At 44.7% G+C, this 20,781-nt stretch overlaps 2 protein-coding genes across 5 annotated transcripts; one reads left to right on the top strand and one right to left on the bottom strand.

The window, feature by feature from the left end:
• Positions 1-225: 225 nt before the first annotated feature.
• AP4B1 (adaptor related protein complex 4 subunit beta 1) lies at positions 226-14,105 on the bottom strand. Of its 4 annotated transcripts, none has more exons than XM_083444352.1 (11): positions 13,980-14,105; positions 11,964-12,111; positions 11,274-11,498; positions 9,918-10,048; positions 9,390-9,537; positions 7,304-7,800; positions 5,240-5,323; positions 3,830-3,933; positions 2,755-2,962; positions 2,149-2,433; positions 226-1,953 (listed from the first exon to the last, which is right to left on the bottom strand). In XM_083444352.1, exons 2-11 carry the CDS (start codon positions 12,074-12,076, stop codon positions 1,526-1,528), a joined length of 2,223 nt encoding a protein of 740 aa, XP_083300478.1. In that variant the 5' UTR covers positions 12,077-12,111; positions 13,980-14,105; the 3' UTR covers positions 226-1,525. The 4 variants fall into 4 exon arrangements, with proteins under 4 accessions (XP_083300478.1, XP_083300479.1, XP_083300477.1 ...); XM_083444353.1 differs by lacking the exon at positions 13,980-14,105 and adding an exon at positions 13,814-13,939; XM_083444351.1 differs by lacking the exon at positions 13,980-14,105 and adding an exon at positions 13,234-13,350.
• Positions 14,077-20,326, top strand: DCLRE1B (DNA cross-link repair 1B). Its single transcript, XM_083444427.1, has 5 exons — positions 14,077-14,217; positions 15,722-15,921; positions 16,014-16,179; positions 17,491-17,673; positions 18,931-20,326. The coding sequence occupies exons 2-5, from the start codon at positions 15,733-15,735 to the stop codon at positions 20,172-20,174; spliced, it is 1,782 nt and encodes a 593-aa protein (XP_083300553.1). The 5' UTR covers positions 14,077-14,217; positions 15,722-15,732; the 3' UTR covers positions 20,175-20,326.
• The last annotated feature ends 455 nt before the right edge of the window (positions 20,327-20,781 follow it).

The following is a 20,781-nucleotide window of genomic DNA, read 5'->3' as shown; positions in this document are numbered from 1 at the left end:
TGTTCTGGCTTCTGAGATTCAGAATATTTCCCCCCCTTTTTTCCTCCTCCAAAAACTAGGTGCGTCTTGTGGTCTGGTGCGTCTTATAGAGCGAAAAATACAGTAATATAATACTGTATCCCTAAATAAATCACTCTTTTCAACTTTGAGATCTTTCCAAACCAAATAGTATGTTAGACATGGAGGAACAAAATGTGCATATGGAGCAGATAAAGACTATCACAGTACACTAAACAAGAGATTTATGTTTCATTTTATATTTCAATTTCCATCTATAATGAGTAAAGTTTGGAGTGCAAATACAAATACAGAACTCTGTTTAGTACTAATTGTTCTGTGTCACAACGCAATCCCACATGTGTACACTGTTGTAAGCCTCAATCAGTTCAACAGGGCTTACTCCTAGGTATGGATATGATTGCGCAGCCTGAGGAGGCTTTCAAGATCCCAAATAAATCTTACCACCATGTCTTACCACCACCAGTCATTTATTACTTTTGTTGTTCAGTATTTCCTGGCCTGGTTTTAACCCCCCCCCCCCACCATGTAGTCAGTAATGTTCTACTGTACTATCAGATTTTAATGCTTTATCCAGAGTCATTTGTGGGTTAGTCTTTTCCTTTTGTTTTTTAATAGGCATGTGTAAACTGTGCTCAAACCATAGCCATGAAGTTTTCAGGTAAAACTGCAAGAGTGGATGTATTTATCTTAGAATAGATAATCCGACCCAGGGATACATGTTCCTATTTAGACCGCTGTACTTTTGTGCAAAAGTGTGTGTACCTCAAATTTGGTCTGAAGATACTCCCTCCCCTTCCATTTCTTTCCCACTCAAGCTTCCCATTTAAACGGTTCCACCAATTCTTTCCGCTAAAAAATGTGCATAACCTTTGCGGAAGGTTCTACAATTGATACCACAGGGCTGTGACCATGCACCTATCATAGTGCACCATTTCTGTACACGTTTCATTCTGATTAAATATTCCTCATCCCCTTCTATCAATTCTGAATCCTTTGGGGAAACATCTGGCTCTGCAACATTAATGGGTGAATAGAGTTCATGGGAGTAGAGACTGGTGGGGGAATGAGGAGAAAAGGAAGTCTTAAAAGAGGATCTTTAAAGATGATTGATGCATCAAACCCATTGTTGGGAATGTGCCGACCCCTTTAAACTATCCAAAGTAGGCCCAATCCACTCTGAAAGGCAGCTTGCAAAAGATTCTCAAAATAAAAATCACTCAAATCCACTACGGGAACCAAAGTAACATAAAACCAGCATTCTTCAAGCAGCATTCCCCACCCTCTTGCTTGTTCTTCTCTGGTGTCAAGCCAAGCAGCAGCTCCCACCAAAATATTCCAAGATAAGGGAGTGGGACTGAGCATCTGGATCTCGCTCAGCCTGCGAGGAAGTGTTCCTCTCCTGTACAAACAGTTCATAAGAGCTGCAGCATGATCTGAAGAATGCCATATGCAAACAGACTTAAGTCTCATCCTGTTCATGACCCGTATCAGTGGTCTGAAAGAATCAGGATATCAATCCCGCCACTGTTCCCAACACAGTCTTCAAGACTGAGATGAAGGCCTGCAGTGCCTCTGGCTTGTTTTCACTCTGCTTCACCAACATTTGCATCTCCGCAGCCCCCACTTCAAGTAGCAGCTCTGTCAGGAAAAGGCAGCCTGTATCATCCTGGGCAACAAGGTAGGCCTTCCACAGCGGGGAACCAGCCTTGCTCATAGCAATAGTCTGGATATGGACAACCTGAAGTGCAGCCTGTACAGTGTCTGGCTGCACAGTTTCCTGCCAGGGAACAGCTTGCTGGCAGCCCAAACCCAGGTTTAGCCATGTCCTCTCAAACTGCTCAGCAGTCATGCACATGCTTGGTCTGAGAATCAGGCTGCTCGAACTGGTGTCGACAGAAGGAACCTCCTCTTCCTTTTCCGGTATCAGGGGCTCTGAAAAAAACAGGAAACAAAAGCCAGAGTTAGGCAACACAGATCACATTACATCCAGCAGGAACATCAGAACTGTAAGACAGCATCAAGCAAGCAGTGTCAGATGCCTAAAGCATCATCATTCAACGGAGGGTCTGGTTTTAATTCAGGAAAACAGAGAAATGGCCCAGAGAAATGGCCAATTGAATCCATTACCTTCATCCACCGTTGTGGGATCTTCAGAGGGAGAATCTGCATGGGGAAGGCCAGTAACCCGGCTGGCTGTCATGGCTGCCCATTGCTCTTTGCCATATATGGGCACCAGTGAGTTAAAGTCAGAGGCCCACGCATTCACAGAGCCTTCAGCCTGCCCTTCCAAGAACCTCAGAGAGTGATCAGATGTAGGGCTGCAAAGGATCGCTTTCGCTTCCTCCATGCCAGCTTGCAAAAGACGATAGTAGAAGAGAGCACGATCCCGAACTGCCATGTCTCTCTCCTCCTCTGGATGAAATAAAGATGTGCTGTTTTATTTTTATTGTTCACCATGACACAGACTTTTTATTCATCACAGCCCCTAGCGATTCCATGCTAAAGGGCTGCATAGACCTCTGCCTCTATAGCCTTACCACCTCTGGGTATATGATACTGGCAGTAAGGGAAGCAAGGAAAGAAATGATTCAACGTACACCAGTCTAACATTGAAATCTATGAATTTTTAAAGAACTGAAGTTTGTCAGACAATTCTCAATACATCTCATCCTCACGAGAGATGCATCGGCCTATTTCATAATACAGCAGACATCTTGGAAGGCTTGTACTTACCTATGCAGTAATAGAGCAATCGACCCAACATGTCCTGACACTCAGCTGGACGTCCTATGAAGAGCCGCACCAAAGCTGTTAGCAGTTCCAGCTTCACAACCGAGAAGGTCTCTGATTTCACATTCTCTACAAAATCCTCCAAAATATAGGGGGCACTGGGGACTCTCTCTCCATGTACCCCCAGCAGCCAGATCAGTGCTTGCTTGCCCTGAGAAAAAACCAGAATACTTCACAGACAGGGCCACACTATCTCACTTAGAACCCCTTACTTATACCACCAAGAGCTAGGGGCATAAATGTTCACAGACCGTCACAGAGAGTGGTGGGTTGAGCAGATCTCTGCAGAGTGAAGTGGGTTCAGAGGCTGCCTCACCCGGTAATTCAAATCCCATATACTGCAGCCCTTTTGATTTGAAGATTCTGAAAGTGTATCCACATTGCAAAATGCAACTCTGTCCTATGGTTACCCCTTCACCCAGTTTAAGTTTACACACTACTGAATCAATAAAGCGTTTGTCTTGCCTGCCTGCTCCTGCACACCTAGCTGTGCCAACTGCTTCTGAGTTAGCCAAATGCTAAATATTTTCTTCCCTGCTTTCTCACTTTAACAAAAGGTGGAAGGATACCCCTTTTGGCCCTTTGCTTTCATATCAATGCATAACTCTAGAATGCTTCGATCAGGAGCCCTACCTTGACCGAACTGGAAAAGCAGAGAGGTTACATGGAAACATTCCTGTACAGGAGCAGCTCACCTTACATTTCTGGAACACAATACAAGTTGAAGCGCCATAGTTTTTTTTGCAAATAGACCACATATACACAGTTCACCTAAGAAGAAAGACATAGTGCAGACCTCCTACAAGACAGAGGGCAGGCTGATACGATCCCAGAATGTTTTGAAATTAGAACTTGGATTTCCCAATAGCATAATCTTAAGGGGTTTTCATGGACAATTCTAGATTCAAAGTTGCATTTCACAACTCTCTTGGCTCATGTAAAACTCTAACAGGCCCTCAACTGAGTCATTCCATCAGTACCATTCTCTGCCTTTACAAAAAGACCTCACTGTCCTTACCTCACTGTCCTGGATGGTCTCCTCACAGCCACCCAAAGCCTGGGACACATTCTCTATACACTGCGGACACAACCACACCAGGTCCCGGAACACCTGAACTACAGCTACAGTGTGGGGGGGAAAAATATTTATGAGAACAATTTATATGAGCTTTTGGTCCAAACAGAGGCCTCCAAGACAGTTCGCAATAGTAACAATTTCAATACTTAAGAAACAGACAGCATTAAAAGCCAGAATAAAACAGTTAAACACAAAACCATAGCAAGCAAGATTAATACACACTAAGATAACAACAATTCATTATTTGTACCGCACCCATCTGACTGTGTTGCCGCAGCCACTCTGAGCAGCTTCCATCAGAAGATAAAGGGAAAGGGACCCTGACCATTAGGTCCAGTCGTGGCCAACTCTGGGGTTGCAGCGCTCATCTCGCTTTATTGGCCGAGGGAGCAGGCGTACAGCTTCCGGGTCATGTGGCCAGCATGACTAAGCCGCTTCTGGCGAACCAGAGCAGCGCACAGAAATGCAGTTTACCTTCCCGCTGGAGCAGTACCTATTTATCTACTTGCACTTTGACATGCCTTCGAACTGCTAGGTTAGCAGGAGCAGGGACCGAGCAATGGGAGCTCACCCCGTCGCGGGGATTCGAACTGCCAACCTTCTGATCGGCAAGTCCTAGGCTCTGTGGTTTAACTCACAGCACTAAAAACACATTTAAAAAACTTGATGTTACAGGGCTGCCTTCAGATGTCTACGGAAAGTCATATAGTTGTTGATCTCTTTGACATGTAATGGGAACCTAAGTTCCTTGAGTTGGCAAGGCCCATTTGACAGCAAGAAACCAAGCCTTTAGCATCATCAGTCTTGTGGAATGCTTTGCCAACAGAGATACAGCAGGCACCATCTGTTTCAACTTTTAAACACCTGCTGTAAACTTTTTTATTCATTCTCATACACACACACACACACACACACACACATATATATAATTTCCAACTTTTACAAACATTTTAGCCAGAAAAACAAAACCTTTACAAATCTACATCACTGGTGTATGGAAATTATCCTGGCCATAGCATTCTGCTCTAGCTTTATGAACACTTTCATGTTTCATCTGCATAGTTTGGGGTATTTGTCTCAAGCAAACAATTCTTCACACAACCCAGATACAGCAAACACTGTTTTCCAGTTTACAAGAATGCCAATGTCGGCTGAAGTCTAATCTATCCAGCATCTGTAAGCACGTGATAATTTTAAGAAAAGGAAGCAAAGAGTGATCACGTGAAAGAGGCACAAGTAAGGAATGGTACAGTGATGGAAACTGCAATGGAGATAGCACAGTTGTGTTCTGTAGACCACCGAATGGTAAGGCGGAAACCAAATCTCAATCAGAAGGGTGGAGATAGTTACCTGAAGTTATATGCTCCTGCTTCAGCTCAAGGAGTTCTGTTAGGATCCTCACACACTGCTCTGTGTAGGTCCTTGCAATGTTGCCTGTAAAGTCCACAAAACAACCCAAGCTTTGGTTAGGCAGCTTCAACTTAAGCTTTTATCCAAGTAACACCACTGTAACGTATTCCCTCTATGAGAGTTGAGATGGAGCAAGAAGCAGCTTTCTTTCTTCAGTCAAAATTATTTAGTTTTCTCAAACCCAAGCTGCCCTTTTTTTCCAGTTTGGTGCTTGAGCACTCAGCCAGGAAGATGGGAAGTGTCCCTGGAACACTGCTGTGCCCAAGCAAAGTACATGGCTATTCAGACTCAGTAGCCCAAATTAGTACCATTAGTAGCCCTGCCAATGCCACATGTATAGACTAGCACTGAATGAAGCTCTATCTCACTGCCTGGAATGGATCAACAGTACTACTATCACTTTTGTAAATCAACAAAATATTTAATAAACAAATAAAAGGGGGGAAAGGAAATAGAAAAAAACAGTACTGCTATCATGAATGTGATCCAATGTGTTCCAACTCTTTTGTGGCACCATATAGAATAATTTCACATATCCCAAATATCAAGTTACCAAGGAGAGAACATTTTTCACTTCATTTTTTTTTTTTTTGATAACAAGATTTTCTAAAAAAATAAGGCTTGTATGTAGATATATTGGAAGTATATTCTTTAGAGGGGCTGGACCTAGATTTCTAGGAGACAAAAAAGGCAAAGACTCTTTTTTGGGGGGGGGAGGGTGTCCTAAGCAATTTCTTAACTCAATGAATCACCAACAAGTTCTGGTATTTCTAAATGCCTGTCTTAATACAGAAATATAACAACATAAGCACAAGTGATTCAGCTCCGAGATCAGTGTGCACAAGGAACAAGAAAAACGATTCAATAAAAGAGGCACAAGCAGGTTGTTAGAGACCATCTCAAAGAAATGGGAACAAGCTGTTTTTCATAGATTAACACTGCAATCCAAATCGCCTTTATGCTGGACATGTGGGCGAGACGGTTTGATTGGCAGAGGTGTCCCTCTAGCCAGGTCTGCTAATCTCTGGGGCCAGGGCAGAATGAGCGGGTACAAAATCCACTGTATCTGAGCTGGCCCTGTTTCTCTCACACAATGGCATCATCAATCCCAAGTCAGGCCTGATCGTTGCACCAGCTCAGTTGGTAAAGAAAATTGTTTGCCTATCCCACCCCCTTTCCAGGCGTGAGTGGCAGAACTGTGGATGTTGGTGGCCCACCACTGTTAAGTTTTGTTGCTCCCTGGGCAGGGTTTCTATTGCAGCCAAGAAGGGACAGAGTAGCCGGGCCATAAACAGAAAAGCAAGAAAGGGAAAAGATTGAATAAAACAAATGCAGAAAACTCAGCAAAGAATTTCTGGGCATAATAAATACTTAGAAAGAGGAAGCTGATACCACTAAATTGGGTTATTGCCAAGAATTTTAAAAATTCAGAAGAATAACACATCCCCTACAGGCCAGAAAAATGCTGCTGTTAGCAATGGGGCAAATTCCAACAAGATGAGCCTTGACTTGAATGTTGTGTCTAATCCCCCAAATTCCCAACTACTTAGATCAGAACTAAAAAGTTAAATAAATCTGCAGTCCTCAGACTAGCTCCACTGAACACTGACTTGCTTCTGAGTAGATATGCACATGGCTATGCTGTTGAGTTCTCATTGAACATGAGTAATGTTATCCTGTATACTGTTGAGAATTCAATTCCACGTATTATCAGAAGAATCTCAGATGAACTTTATCAAGAGAAGCAATAAATGTTTGCCTTTTCAGCAGCATTGCTGAAATCACTGGTAAACCTCAGCAAGTTATTTTGGACTACATGCCTTTAAGACTTCAACCATGAAACTATGAAACTACTATGGAACAGATTGTTTCACTTATTTCTATTCTGAGGGTCTTAATCTTTTTCTCAGTTTCTAAGGCGTTGGCAAATAAAGCGTATGTCCTTCTGTCACCCAGTCTTAGAGAACATTTATTTGCATGGAGGAATCCTGCTAGCTCACTTACCAATGGCAAAGATTGCTCCTTGTGCAAGCTCTGCTGACACGTCAGTGCAGTAATCTCTTAGTTCCTCCAGTATCTGTGGCACATTTTCATCGTTCACCAGCTTGCACAAAACCTCCATTTTCTGGCACTTGATATAATGCGGTTCTGAATATGAGCAGAAGAACTTCTTGTAGTGGCTACTGAAATGGCCAGGAAGGCTGTCTAAGATCTGGCGCACATGACACAAGGCAGTGAAACAGAGTTCCCGACTCTCAGAGGTGCAAGCAGACAGGAGCGGGCCCTTCACTCTCACCAGCACATCTTCCTGCACGTGCGGAAAGTCTCTGGCCAGCACTAAGAAAAGTTTCGTGGCAGCCATCACCACACTGGAGCTGCTACTCTTGAGATATCCATCCAGCAAGTTAAGGATGTCAAAGAGCTCTTCTTCAGAGCGGGGATTGTAGCGCAAGAGGAAAGTCAACACTTCACTCTGTCCCCATTGGTCTAGGTCAGGCATCCTACCAAGAGAAGAAACACTGGCTATTGGAATTGCTAATTGCAATACCTTCGCTTGGCTTCCACCATCTGCCGGCCAATTATTTCCTAGACTTGCATCTTTACCCACCACTTGTAAGGCAGAGTCTGAGAGACCTGCTGGAAAACTAATTCAGCACTTACTTTACAATTTAGGCATGCAAAAATAGTGTCTCAACTTATCTCAACTTATCTACTTGTTATGTTTTAATTAGAACAAGAGGTTTTCTGTAGCAGGTGTGACAACTACTCTTCCTTCCCTAAAGGGAACTGAAAAGGAGAGAGGGTAAAATAGGTTGAAGAGTTTGGTGGATACCAAAATAACTGCTGCTAATAAAAAAACAGGGGGATCTCCATCCCAGTGTTGCCTGCTGGAACTGAGTAGGAAGGCACTGAAGGCAAGGCTGGCTCTTCTGCTCAGTCGTCCACATGTCCAACTCTGATTGGTCTTGCCTAGCAGAGTGAGTGGGAGAAGGAATCCATTCATAGAACGCCTTCTCCACTGCAGAGAACTCTCTTGCAATATAAAAAAAACCCAAAATACCATGCAAATATTTAACAGAAATAACACAATTAACCCAAAATATTAAGTTTTGGGTTTTCAGAAGGCAAAATTATTGGACAGAAGACTAAGATTCCATACCTATATGCCCTCATGAGGTGAACTAAGAAAAAGGTAAGAGTGATTTAGTAGCCTTTGATACTGATACTTGTTAGTTTCACACCCATATACTTGCACAACACATTTAAGTGCAGGAAACTGTGGGGCAGGGCCTAAGAAAGTAATGACTCACATGCTTGAAGAAAACCTTCATAGGAAAATTCTAAAATTATTTTATCGTTACATTACCAGCATCAGATTATAAATGGCATCTCAAAATCCCCCCAAGATTCAAACATAGGTTCAAAATAATGCTTTCTCCCCCTCAGCTAATATCCAATCATTCCTTCCTAGCAAGACCCACAACAAGCAAGTTCTCAGTGCTGTACCTGCCATTTCCCAAACTGGATTGCCAACCAAGTACTATTCAGCAGAATCAGAATTTGCAAGGTAACCATCCATTTCCCTTAACCACCCATTTCCCTTATGTAAAATACATAAGGCCACCAGGCCGTTGGCCAGGGCACAGCCTGACTCCCTCCTTCGGCAATCTTCGCGGAGCTCTGGCCCAATGGTTGCCATTGGTTTGATTTGAATTAATTTTATAATGAATGGTTTTAGAGTGTTGTGTTGTGTTGTACTGTTTTATTGTTGTTAGCCGTCCTGAGCCTGGCTTCGGCTGGGGAGGGCGGGATATAAATAAAAAATTTATTATTATTATTATTATTATTATTATTATTATTATTATTATTATTTTAAATGATCCACAAGGTGGCTTACTTCACACACAAAAACATACACTAGCACAAACGCACAGCAACAAAACAATTCATATACATTTCCGCAACTTCACACAGCAAGAGAAGGGCAACAGCTGAGTGACATACCAACGTCACCAATTGCTGGGCAGTTGACTTCTGCGAATCTACAAGCAAAGCACAATGGACTTCACAGTTTGGGGGAAGAACCTACCTGTTGAGAAGATGGTGGGCAATGGGCTTGTTGATGACAACTCCTCCTTCGTGTGCCAGGATCTCCTCTAGCGCCCTCAAACAATTCACCACTACAATAGGATCCTGGTCACGAAGCAGACTATATAGCTCATTAACTAGTGCACCATCTGTAAAAAGCATGGAAGTTAAGAGAATTTCCCCAACTCTAATGCAATAATCATCTGCCTAGGAGAGTGCCTCTTGCAAGCAGCGGTGGTGTTATGTGCATGAACATGTAACAAAATAACTCAACCCTCTCAATAACATGCTAGCTTCTTGCAAAGTACTGCTGCCAAGTGACTGGCGATAGGGAGAGTTCCAACCAGCAGGGCAAACACATTCTTAAAGTGGTATCCCGCCTCCAAGGGCTCTGGGCTCAGTGAAACTATGCCACAGCAGCCATGCTGTGGTCTCTGCATTACAGCACCAAAATGACATGCTCCTGTTTTTATTCTTGTGTGAGACTGGGGGAAATTAAATAGACTGAAAAATAAGCATGCATATTTACCCACTTCGCAGTCCCCTTGCAGTTTCTGCATCTTTGCACATCCAAGGACAGCGACTCTCCTTACATAGGAGGCTTTGTCTCGCAAACCATTCAGGATTGGCTGTTGGATATACTCCTGTATGCTGGGCATCCTAGGAATATTAAAGGGCCATCATGTTCCAACTCCTCCTAAATCCTTGTTTGTGTATTTTATGTTACTCCGCAACCTGCCATTCATTACATTAACAGACACTGCTGCTTTGCGACAGGCTTCCAATAGTTAGATAAGACAAGGAAATGGACTTCTGACAGCTAAAAACTTTGGCAGGATTTGGGTAAAGCTTGTAATGTAATAAAAACTAAGGTAAAAATGGATTAGTTTAAGAAAAATAGAGGAAAATATATGATGCAGTTGAACAAGATTGAAAATGGAAACCATGGAAGGGTGGAGGGAAGTCTTAAGGATTTGGGAAATCCTAAATGTTGATGATTATGTCTAATGTTTTAATTTAAATGTGTAGTGAATAAAAAAGAATAAAAAAGGAGATGGACTTCTGTTCTATGCACAAACCGCTTTAAAATGGCTTCAGTCAGCTGAGGGGGAAAGTCACCCCAAAATACTACTTCTCATGTTAATTCCTTGTCTTTCCACACTTTATTGCATAGTAAGCATTTATAATCCTGAAGCCCCTTGTTGCTTAATAAGATGCAGCTGGTGGTACAATTCCACAAAGCTGATTTAGCTAGACCAGCCCAACAAAACCTTGTAATTAAAGTGGCATCTAATCCCTGGCAAACAGAGCAGTGAACTGTGGCAGCAGAACCCCTCCCTTGTGACGACACCAAGCAGTGTGGGAATGTACCTCCTTTCCATTCATCAAGCATTGGATCTGCACCCCAGAACTAGTGAGAGGACCATATTTATGCTCATAAACTTAAGACTGGTCATGCTTAGGGGCTCATGTCATTAAGCCACAGGGATGAGGAAGCCCAGGCCCACAGGCCTCTATATCTGGACCTAAGGACTCTCCCCAGCCACACCCTTCAGCAGCCCTACTTTGCACCATGCTCAAGCGTTTCTGCCTGGCTGGAATGTGCCCTTGAACACAGACAAGACTTCTTGCTTGTCTGGATATAGGAAAGTGGGATGTGGGTGTTGAAACTAAGCTATGTACAGAGGTAAAATTAACAATCGTTGCTCGGCCTACTTTTGCTTCTGGTCTGGGGCATGTGGCCCCAGGAAAGTTTCCCAGAAGGAAATGTGGTCCTTGGGTTGAAATAGATTTCCCACTCCTGAATGACACAAGTTCTATTCCCCATAAGTGCCTGTAGTGAAGGCCAAAACAAGCAGCACCACTCCACTTAGAGTTTTGTTACCTGAAACTGCACATGCTTCGCAAGGCGAGGCCCCTAACCATGGGGTTGGGGTCTGAGCAGTCTTTGCAAAGGGTGTTGATAGCTAAAAGAGCCAGATCGGGCTTCAGAGGAGCATATGTGCACATATACAAGTACACTAGCTTTTTCTGAACAATATCGACTGTGGCACTAGCTTTGACCATCTCCATAAACACACTGGACACATCTACACCTTGGGTCATATGCCTGCAAATAAGAGATAAAGTATTTAAGCACAGCATCTATGTATTTATTATCAGTTACAGCATTTGTATACCACTTAATTGTCAGAGTTTCTAAGTGGTTTACATAAAGTATCAGCCTACTTTAAACTCCTAAGATATAACAATAATGGCAAGAGACAATAAGATATAACAAGAATGCGGTTGCATTTTTTTTTATTTGAATAATTTATATACAGTACTGCTTAATACTGCCAATTCTTTCGTTTCCATTTCCATTTAATTAGTAGTCTGCATTTGGTTGTTTTAATTGGCTTCATGGTATGTCAGCATGAACCTACTAACCAATAAGGTAACAACAACAACAACAACAACAACAGCCTTACTAGGGTCAGAAGATACTCAGTTCATATGCATCTGAGCAACTAAAAGCACCCAGCATTTTGGGAGCCCCAACTACACTGCCCAAGTAGCAGTCTAGGCCACAGACCTGATCACTCGCTGGATAACATTCCTGTAGCGGAGACGGTCAGTTTGCACATGAGGGTTAGACAGTGCTCTCTTCAGCTCCTTCACTGTATCCTCTGAGCCTAAGTATGGCATCTCGGATGGGCTCCTAAACACCTAGGGAGAAAAGACTGTGGGAAAAATCTGTAGTAAGAACATAGAAAGAACCCTTCCAGATCAAACAAGGGGCCTAACTTGGTACAGTAACCTGTTTGTCACGGTGGCAGAAGATAAGGACAACAGCTCTGTCCTACTATTGGGAAGGGCTCTGGCTTAATGGTAGAGCACATGCAAATGGTGCCAGATTCGATCTCAACATCTCCTGGTAGATAACTCTGTTTGAAACTCTGGAGAGCTGCTGCCAGTCAGATAATACTGAGAAAGTTGGACCAATTGTCTGCCTCAGTAGAAGGCAGTCTCTTATGTTCTCAACAAGACAAAGTCACACAGGGAACTTCACTGAGTGGTTTTTAACCCTGGCCTCCTAGGTTCTAGTCCATGAAATATCCTTCCACATTCTGGGAATCAGTCTTAGAAGTAAGACAGGTTGGAGTAATCGTGAGCCAGTTGGGCGTGCTAAACCAGGACTGGGCAGATCCAGGTTCAAGTCCCTACTCATCCAGGAAGCTTGGTGACCTTGGGCCAGTCACGTGTTCTCTCAGCCTAACCTACCTCGCAGGGATGCAAAGATTAAATGTGTTTTGGGGGGAGTTAATGTTCTGTTTTTGTTATTTTTATTTGTGCTTTTACCCTGCAGTTTTATCTTGTGAACCTCCCCAAGATCTTCCTATGGAGGGTGATATATAAATGTAATAAAAAATGGAGAATGTGTATGCTGCCTTGAGCTCCTTGGAGGAAAACTGGGGTGTAAATGCAGCATGCAATAATAAAGAAACAAAACAATGTTCTTCAGCAACTGGCACTCAGAAGTACCGCAGATGCCATACAGCCAAAACATGCCTACTAGTTCTATCGCCCAATAATTCGCAGTGGCTCCCCAGGCTTTCAGGAGAGGGTCTGTCCCAGCTCTACCTAGAGATTTCAGGGGTTCACCATGGGACCCTTTTGTGCGTAAAGTGCGCCTTGGGGTAACGCCCTTCCCCGCGCTCGGAAGCCTAGCAGTTCCAGCGCAGCAGTCAACGTGCAAGTTCCTGGGCTTTGCCGGAGAGGGGAAGGAAGGAAGCAGCCGCCAGGTGGGGCGGGAGTCGGGACATCGGCTCCGGCCAGGGTCGTCGGTCGATTTCCCCACGTACCTTGGCGCGAGTCTCGCCCGCCCTCGGCCGCTCAGTCTCACACCGACCAACAAAAGGGGCCGGCGTCTTCCTGGTTCTCTCCCGACTCCTTCCGGGTTTCGGCCTCCATGAGCGCCGGGTTAAAGCGTCGGCAGGAACGAGCGCGAAGCCGAGCGGAGGAAAGCTCGCTTGCACTTTAAACCACGCTGGCTTCCTGCCTTCTCACGCTTTGAAAAAGGCTCCTGTTTTGGAAGTGCCCTCAAGGCGAAGAAGAAGCAAGACTTCTCCCTTGTGAAATGCCTACCTGGGTTGGTCTAGGCTTTAGGAAATAAATGGGAGCGGAACGGCACAGTGATGCCTAAACTCTGGGCGCGTTAGGCGGGTGGAAACTAACGCTTCAAGAAACAAGGATATTCTCTTGTTGTTACCATCAAGGATAGTAAAGCCACAGCTATACTAAAACTCTATTTCTCCTTACTCTATTTGTTCCTTACAGGCAGCTGCTCCCTCCTTCCCCTCCCAGAGGTGACCCGTCCCCCAAAGTAACCAAAGGGGTTCGCCTCCAGCCAGCGGAATTCCCGGGCAGATTTCTTTTACGCACCGAGTAGCTGAACAAACGGCTGCTCGGTAATAAATGCGCATCTACTCCTGCGCGCTTCTCCAAACTATAGGACACGGGGCATTTGCTTCCGAGCAAGCCGGTCTCCACCAGCATGCGGCGCAGTCCCGTTTCCGTTTCGCAGGAAGCGCTGTGTTTCAACGAATACCTTGGCGCCTTGGGAGCGGGAGAGTTGTTTTGATTTCTTCGGCGGGAAGATCCGACGGTGCAGAGGGAGATCCGAACGGCGGGGAGCCTGGCGATCTTCCCTGCAAGCAAAAATGAAAGCAGCTCTCCAGTACCGGCGCTCCGATTCAACCCGCTGACTGCAAAGCATTTTAGCAACGGGAGGGAGACGCCCGTTCCCTTTCCCTGCTGTCTGTGCCGAAGGCCTACAAAGTAGCACAGTAAGCTCCCTTTACTCCTCGCTAAAGTTTTTGGTTTTTGGGGTGGGAGACAGGACCGAGAGAGCTCCGGAGCGAAGTGGGCAAGCGTTTCTGGGACCGGATGTGAAACGTGTATTATTTTATTAAAATGTATGCACCCTCAAAGCCGTTTACAAACATAAAACGATAAAATTAAGAATGACTTAAAACTTTGGGAAAGTTACAAGAAGAGACTAAAAAAAGATTAAAACTTTCTTAACAGCTGGGTAAAAAGGTAAAGGTAAAGGTACCCCTGCCCGTACGGGCCAGTCTTGACAGACTCTAGGGTTGTGCGCCCATCTCACTCAAAGAGGCCGGGGGCCAGCGCTGTCCGAAGACACTTCCGGGTCACGTGGCCAGCGTGACATCGCTGCTCTGGCGAGCCAGAGCCGCACACGGAAACGCTGTTTACCTTCCCGCTAGTAAGCGGTCCCTATTTATCTACTTGCACCCGAGAGTGCTTTCGAACTGCTAGGTTGGCAGGCGCTGGGACCGAACAGCGGGAGCGCACCCCACCGCGGGGATTCGAACCGCCGACCTTTCGGTCAGCAAGCCCTAGGCGTTGAGGCTTTTACCCACAGCGCCACCCGTGTCCCCTTAACAGCTGGGTAGGCTTGTGTAAATAGAAATGTTTTTAGCAGGCGCTGAAAAGAGTACAGTGAAGGTGCCTGCCTGGTATCCATAGGCAGGGAGTTCCAAAGGGTAGTAGGTGTCCTTTGTACAATCACTCCAGTACAGTTCCTTCCTGTAATTTTAGAGTCCCCCTTGCAACTATCCTGCTTCCTCCTCTTACCTGCTGATGCTTCTCAATCCAAATTGTTAGGCCGTCATACTAGTTTGTATCAAAGTTCTATCCTATGGAGCTCATATTGTTATAATCTTATTTGCCAGTCCTCTTCCCACCCTTTCTCATTCTCACAGTCTGGCCTGAAGGATGTGGTAGCTACCAAAGGTAGCTGTTTGTGACTCATTTGCATCCTGTTGCGTTGGTTGAGTTTTAGTCGGTAACGCTTGAGGATGTGAACAGGGTGCTTGGTTTGTTCTGAGCAACCACTTGGCCTTTTGCCCCTTGTGGCTGATAAAAACTAGCAGAGGGAGCACACCTGTCTGGGACAGTTGATGAATGCATACTTGTGTGAGAGGGCAGTCCCTGCCTGCTTGAAGGAGGCAGTGATAAAACTACGCCTTAACCTCCCCTGAATTTAGAAAATTAAGTAATTACCAGCTGCTAAAATTTAGTAGGACTTCAGAATACATTTAAGGATCAGGTTGTAAGCACCACTATCCCAACCCCTGTCTTTCTTTTTATCTCTCTATTTGTGAATTTTTATATTCCTGTTAAAACATGTATCTCAGTTTTTATTTCTTGTTTATCCAGTTCTAAGGCCGTTAGTAGTTTTATTGATGCCCCCATCCACCCTTGACTTTTCTGAGGTGGTGGTTTGTTTGTTTTTGGTATTCAGAATTTCCCCCTTTCTTTTAACAGGAGCTGGACTGATGAACGGAACTCTCATCGCAGGCACACCCATTGCGGTGGATTTTTGGAATATCAGAAAAGCTGGGAGGGCTCGTTTGTTCTTTCTTTCTCACATGCACAGTGACCATACAGTGGGGCTTTCCAGCACGTGGAACCGACCTATTTATTGTTCTCCGGTTACTGGTCGAATTCTGCATCTTAGACTGAAGGTAGATCTTTACACACACTTGTTTGATCTTCCACCACTTTAACTTAGGGGAGACCTACAGTTGACTCTGCCATGCCTTCATTCTGTTTTTAGGTGGCTGAAAAATGGATCCACCCTCTGGAAGTTGGAGACAGCCATGTCCTGGCCTTAGATGAGATGCAGAGAGAGACCATGACTGTGACCCTGATAGATGCCAACCACTGTCCTGGATCTGTCATGTTCCTGTTTGAAGGTTACTTTGGTGTCATCCTTTACACAGGTATGTTGAGGAGAGACATCTAACATTTTCCTCTGTGCTCTTTGCTATCTCTTAATTTGTTTCTCAGTACAAACACCTTGCCTATTTCCAGAAGTTATTTTTAAAATTACTTGCTTATATATACAGTGGTACCTCTGGTTGCGAACAGGATCTGTTCCAGAGCCCCATTCACAACCTGAGAGGAACGCACCCCGCGTCTGCACATGCGCGGGTCGCGATTCACCACTTCTGCGCATGCGCGTGATGTCATTTTGCATGTCTGTGCATGCGCACGCGGTGAAACCCAGAAGTAACCCTTTCTGGTACTTCCGGGTCGCCACGGGACGCAACCTGAAAAGACGTAACCTGAACCGAACGTAACAAGAGGTATGACTGTATATGAAATACACACAGAGAGATAGATAGGCAGAAACACCCCTTGCCTGTCTTGTGTCATGGAATATGGAACCAAGACGTGGTTTCCAGCTAGGTAGCAACCAACCAGACCTTAGTTTCAGCAAGGTGCTGGCCTCATGTGCCTTCCATATCCTGGGACCGGTAGCCATGTTAGTCTGTTAAGAAGTCGGGGGCTGGGCAGAAGAGGAGGAGTGGTGAAGACAGCCTCCCATCCTGACCTTTCCAGGGGAGAGGAAGAGCAAGACAGTATAGATTTACAACAGTGGTTTGTGGCAGGTCACAGCTCAGAGGCGGATGAGGGAGAAAGTTTCTTACAGTCCTTTTTTATTTCAGACTTTACAGAGAGAGGCTATAGAACCCAACCTCGTGGATAATGGGGTTGTTCCGAGTGAATCTCCACCCCCCCCTTCTCTCCCACTTCCTCATTCATCATCATCACCACCTCTACGGGTGTTGCTAAGTGCCCTCTGTCTTTGAGCTCTTTGCTCTCCTACTTTTAAGGTCCACCTGGTTCTGGGAGATGGTGGGCCTGTAATGCTTTCTAGTGACAACGTGTCAGCCAGCTGCTGCTCCGGCTCTGCCTGCTCCTCCTCCATATTGATATATTGCCCAGGCCTACTAGCCACACATGGTTAATAATAATAATAATTACTATTATTTTCTTTTTTATACCCCACCTATCTGGCTGGGTTTCTACTCTGGTTGTATCACAAGGGGGAACAAAGCAATAATTTTAGATTTGAAATTTGTATAGAAACAGTTAATAATAAACTCTGCTGCAGCAACTTCTTCCACAGTAACCAAAGAAGCTGGCTTTATCCTTAGCTTAGTCCTTTGGAACTTTAAACGTAATTTCCATTTTAACCCTTCAAGTGGCTTTCCCCTGACGGGTATGTGACATCTGTGCCTCACCAGGTGATTTCCGCTACACTCCCAGCCTGCAACAGGAACCAGCTCTGAAGAACTCAAAGCTTATCAGCAGCCTCTACCTGGACAATACCAACTGCCACCCCGATATTGTCATACCATCCCGGCAAAAGGCCACTGAACAGATCAAAGAGGTTATCAGAGCCCACCCCCATCACCAGGTTAAGATTGGTAAGCAGTCCTAATAGATTTGGAAGATGTTTCTTAAACTGGGTGAGGAACTCAAGGCCTTCCAGATGTTGCTTCATTTCAATTCACATCCCTGATCTTTGGCCATGCTAGCTGGGGCTGATGGGAGCTGGAGTCAGTCCAGCAACAGGTTCTCCATCTGTGTGTTGGTTAAGGCACAGTTTCAAAACTACTGAATAGAAAAATAGAAGAACAGGGTGGCTAACACACTGGAATTTTCAGTGGCTGTTCAGAAAGGAACACAAGTATGGACCTCATGCAGCGGTTCCCAAACTTTATCCCCCACAGACCACTTGAAATTTGCTGAGGGTCTTTATGAACCAATTCAAGATTTTTCTGCCTGTTGTAGCAATTGCAATTTGCTAGGCTAAATGCTGTATGATTTTGTATTTTTACAGACATTCCACAGACTACCTGGATTTGTGGACTGCTGGTGGTCCTTGAGCCACAGTTTGGGAATCCTTAATCTTAGGACATTAAAGAAATCTTACCTTTTTCAAGTGAGGTTTACAAGCACATCTCCCCCAAATTCATATGTGAAAATCGATCCTGTACAATGAATTACTCTGAAGGATGTGAATCCATAAAATCTGGATGATAAATTCATAGCTGGGTTTAGTAGCGCAAGGATCGTTAACCACTGGGGCAGGCACTCACTTGGGAACAGGGTAGAATTACTTGGGAAATGTACACACTATACCTTTAAACCAGGTACATTCCTGCAATGAATTCTGGGTACTGTAGTTTAAGGGTTGCTGGGAATGATTACAGTGGTACCTCAGGTTAAGTACTTAATTCATTCCGGAGGTCCATACTTAACCTGAAAGTGTTCTTAACCTGAAGCACCACTTTAGCTAATGGGGCCTCCTGCTGCCGCTGTGCAGCTGGAGCACGATTTCTGTTCTCATCCTGAAGCAAAGTTCTTAACCCGAGGTAATATTTCTGGGTTAGAGGAGTCTGTAGCCTGAAGCATATGTAACCTGAAGCGTATGTAACCCGAGGTACCACTGTATTCTCTGAGAGGTAAACAATAGCGCCTAGAATTCTTGAGGAAAAGATTGTGTTCAAAATGTGCTTTAAAGATATAGTGTATACGCAGCCTTGAACTCCAGAGTAACAGCTAAGCTGCTGCTGTATCAGAAACCCTGAGATTAAGGTACTATTAGCTGCTGAATAAACTTCACTGTGCCTCATGCTGTCTGGCCTTTGAAATGCTTACAGTTCTTTGTCCTCTTCTAGGTACTTATAGTTTAGGAAAAGAGTCGCTGTTGGTGGAACTGGCCAAGGAATTTGGCACCTGGATTGTGGTAAGTCCCCAGAAACTGGAACTTATGAAACTGCTGGAGATGGAGGATGTGTTCACTTCTGAGGAAGGAATGGGTAGGATTCATGCTGTGGATTTTTCAGAAATCCGCCAAGCAAATATGAATTGCTGGAACCAGAGCCATCCGACCATAGCTGTTCTCCCTACCAGCCGGCCGCTGAAGTTCCAGCACCCTGACATCCACGTTGTTCCCTACTCAGACCACTCATCTTTCCAAGAGTTGCTGGAATTTGTAGCTTGGCTAAAGCCTTGCTCTATAATCCCGGTGGTAAAGAAAGAAGAATGTCAGATGTATTTCCAACAATACTTGACCCCTAAAAACTGCACACCACTGGAGTCCAAAGTCCCCGAATCAGTGAAAATATTCATGCAGCAAGGAAACAGTAAGTGGGAAAGGCCCTCCAAACAGCTGAAACTGAGTATCTCTCACCATGTACCCAAAGGGGTTTGCTTTGACCCCGAAGAAATATGTAGCAGTGAGAGTGAAAATGGCTGTGATGCAGAGGTTTCCCAGCAAAGCTGCCCAGAGCCCATGGAGAAAGCTGTGCCTTGCTCTCAATCTGGCTGTGTTGAGGAGGACCAAAAAGACATAACGGCAAAACAAGAAAACGTTGAGAGCCAGAGAGCAATAACGTCTGAATCTACGACATCTTCCAAACATCAGCTGAATGGCAGTGGTGTCAATCAGTGTCAAAAATGCCAGGCAACTGTGACATTGAAACACACAAATACATTGTCCTGGTTTGAAAGGGATGCAGAAAGAACGCTTTGTTCCTCTGTAGGCAGTGAATGTATGGGGAATCTGGCCTTGGAGAACCATGTACCCTCAACATCACATGCTGCTCAGATTGATACACATGACCCGTCCGCCTCTCCAGCAGATGTAACATTCCAGCCTGTCGATGAACAGGCTCCCCAAGGTCTCCTTCAGGAATATGATTTATCTCCGCTCAACATCCCAAAGCAACTTTCTCTCCAACACTTTGACTGGCAAGTAGATAACTACTTGAAAAAAGGAAAAGACACAAAATGGAATAACGAGGAAGGCAAATCTGCAATTGGGATGGCAGAACTAGCAGCAGCCAGTGCAAGGACATCAGCCAATGCAAAAGGGCTTCTCTCAGCTTCACCCCCTCCCCAAATTGGCTCTGGGAGGTGAGGAGAACCCTCATAACAGTGCGTGGGGCAGGGGAGGAGAGGGAGAAGCAGAAATACTTGCAGTGATGGGAGCGATCTCCTTAACACTACTTTGAATTCCACTCACTGTTGTTTTCTAGTAAAGTTTATTTTCTTCTGAATTAAAAAAAAAAAAGAACTGTGCAAAACTCCAGTAGTGTATGGTTGGTATATAAATTTCAAGATAGGACAGTTGTATCCTCCTCAACACTGCTGGGGGAAGTGGTGCTCATACTTTGCACAAAAGGTTTTATTGCCTATAAGAGACATTGGTAAAAATCAGTGTTAAACATCTGCATCCAAGTTTGAGGCTTTGCTTGTTAATTCTTGGGGGTTATCAACATAATGATCAAAGCCAGTGTGTGCTCTTATCTTTACCTTAGCCTTAAACCATTGGCAACAGCAGAATATTGTGTAAACGCTTTATAGTGTGTATGGGGGGGGGTAACCTGTTGGGTTTTACCAACAAACCATGGGTTTTTACAAGGGTCAGGAAGGGAAAGATCCACACCGTGTTAGCGAGGGGAGAGCATTTCCCTAGCATTCCTTCTGATAGTAAATAAAGCTGGTGAGTACCACCACAGAATCTG

The sequence above is a fragment of the Podarcis tiliguerta genome (genome assembly GCF_965153285.1).
Source record: "Podarcis tiliguerta genome assembly, chromosome: 6".
Lineage (NCBI taxonomy): Eukaryota > Metazoa > Chordata > Lepidosauria > Squamata > Lacertidae > Podarcis > Podarcis tiliguerta.
This window is presented reverse-complemented; position numbering and strand designations above follow the sequence as displayed.

What these genes read in the sequence shown, in the direction of transcription:
- AP4B1 (XM_083444352.1), bottom strand. Translation starts at nt 12,076, where the DNA reads ATGCCATACTTAGGCTCAGAGGATACAGTGAAGGAGCTGAAGAGAGCA. An exon ending in GTTATCCAGCGAGTGATCAG is followed by an intron (nt 11,499 to 11,963) that starts GTCTGTGGCCTA and finishes TCTTATTTGCAG; the next exon opens with GCATATGACCCAAGGTGTAG. An exon ending in CGAAGCATGTGCAGTTTCAG is followed by an intron (nt 10,049 to 11,273) that starts GTAACAAAACTC and finishes TAATATTCCTAG; the next exon opens with GATGCCCAGCATACAGGAGT.
- DCLRE1B (XM_083444427.1), top strand. Translation starts at nt 15,733, where the DNA reads ATGAACGGAACTCTCATCGCAGGCACACCCATTGCGGTGGATTTTTGG. An exon ending in TGGTGTCATCCTTTACACAG is followed by an intron (nt 16,180 to 17,490) that starts GTATGTTGAGGA and finishes GTGCCTCACCAG; the next exon opens with GTGATTTCCGCTACACTCCC. An exon ending in CCATCACCAGGTTAAGATTG is followed by an intron (nt 17,674 to 18,930) that starts GTAAGCAGTCCT and finishes GTCCTCTTCTAG; the next exon opens with GTACTTATAGTTTAGGAAAA.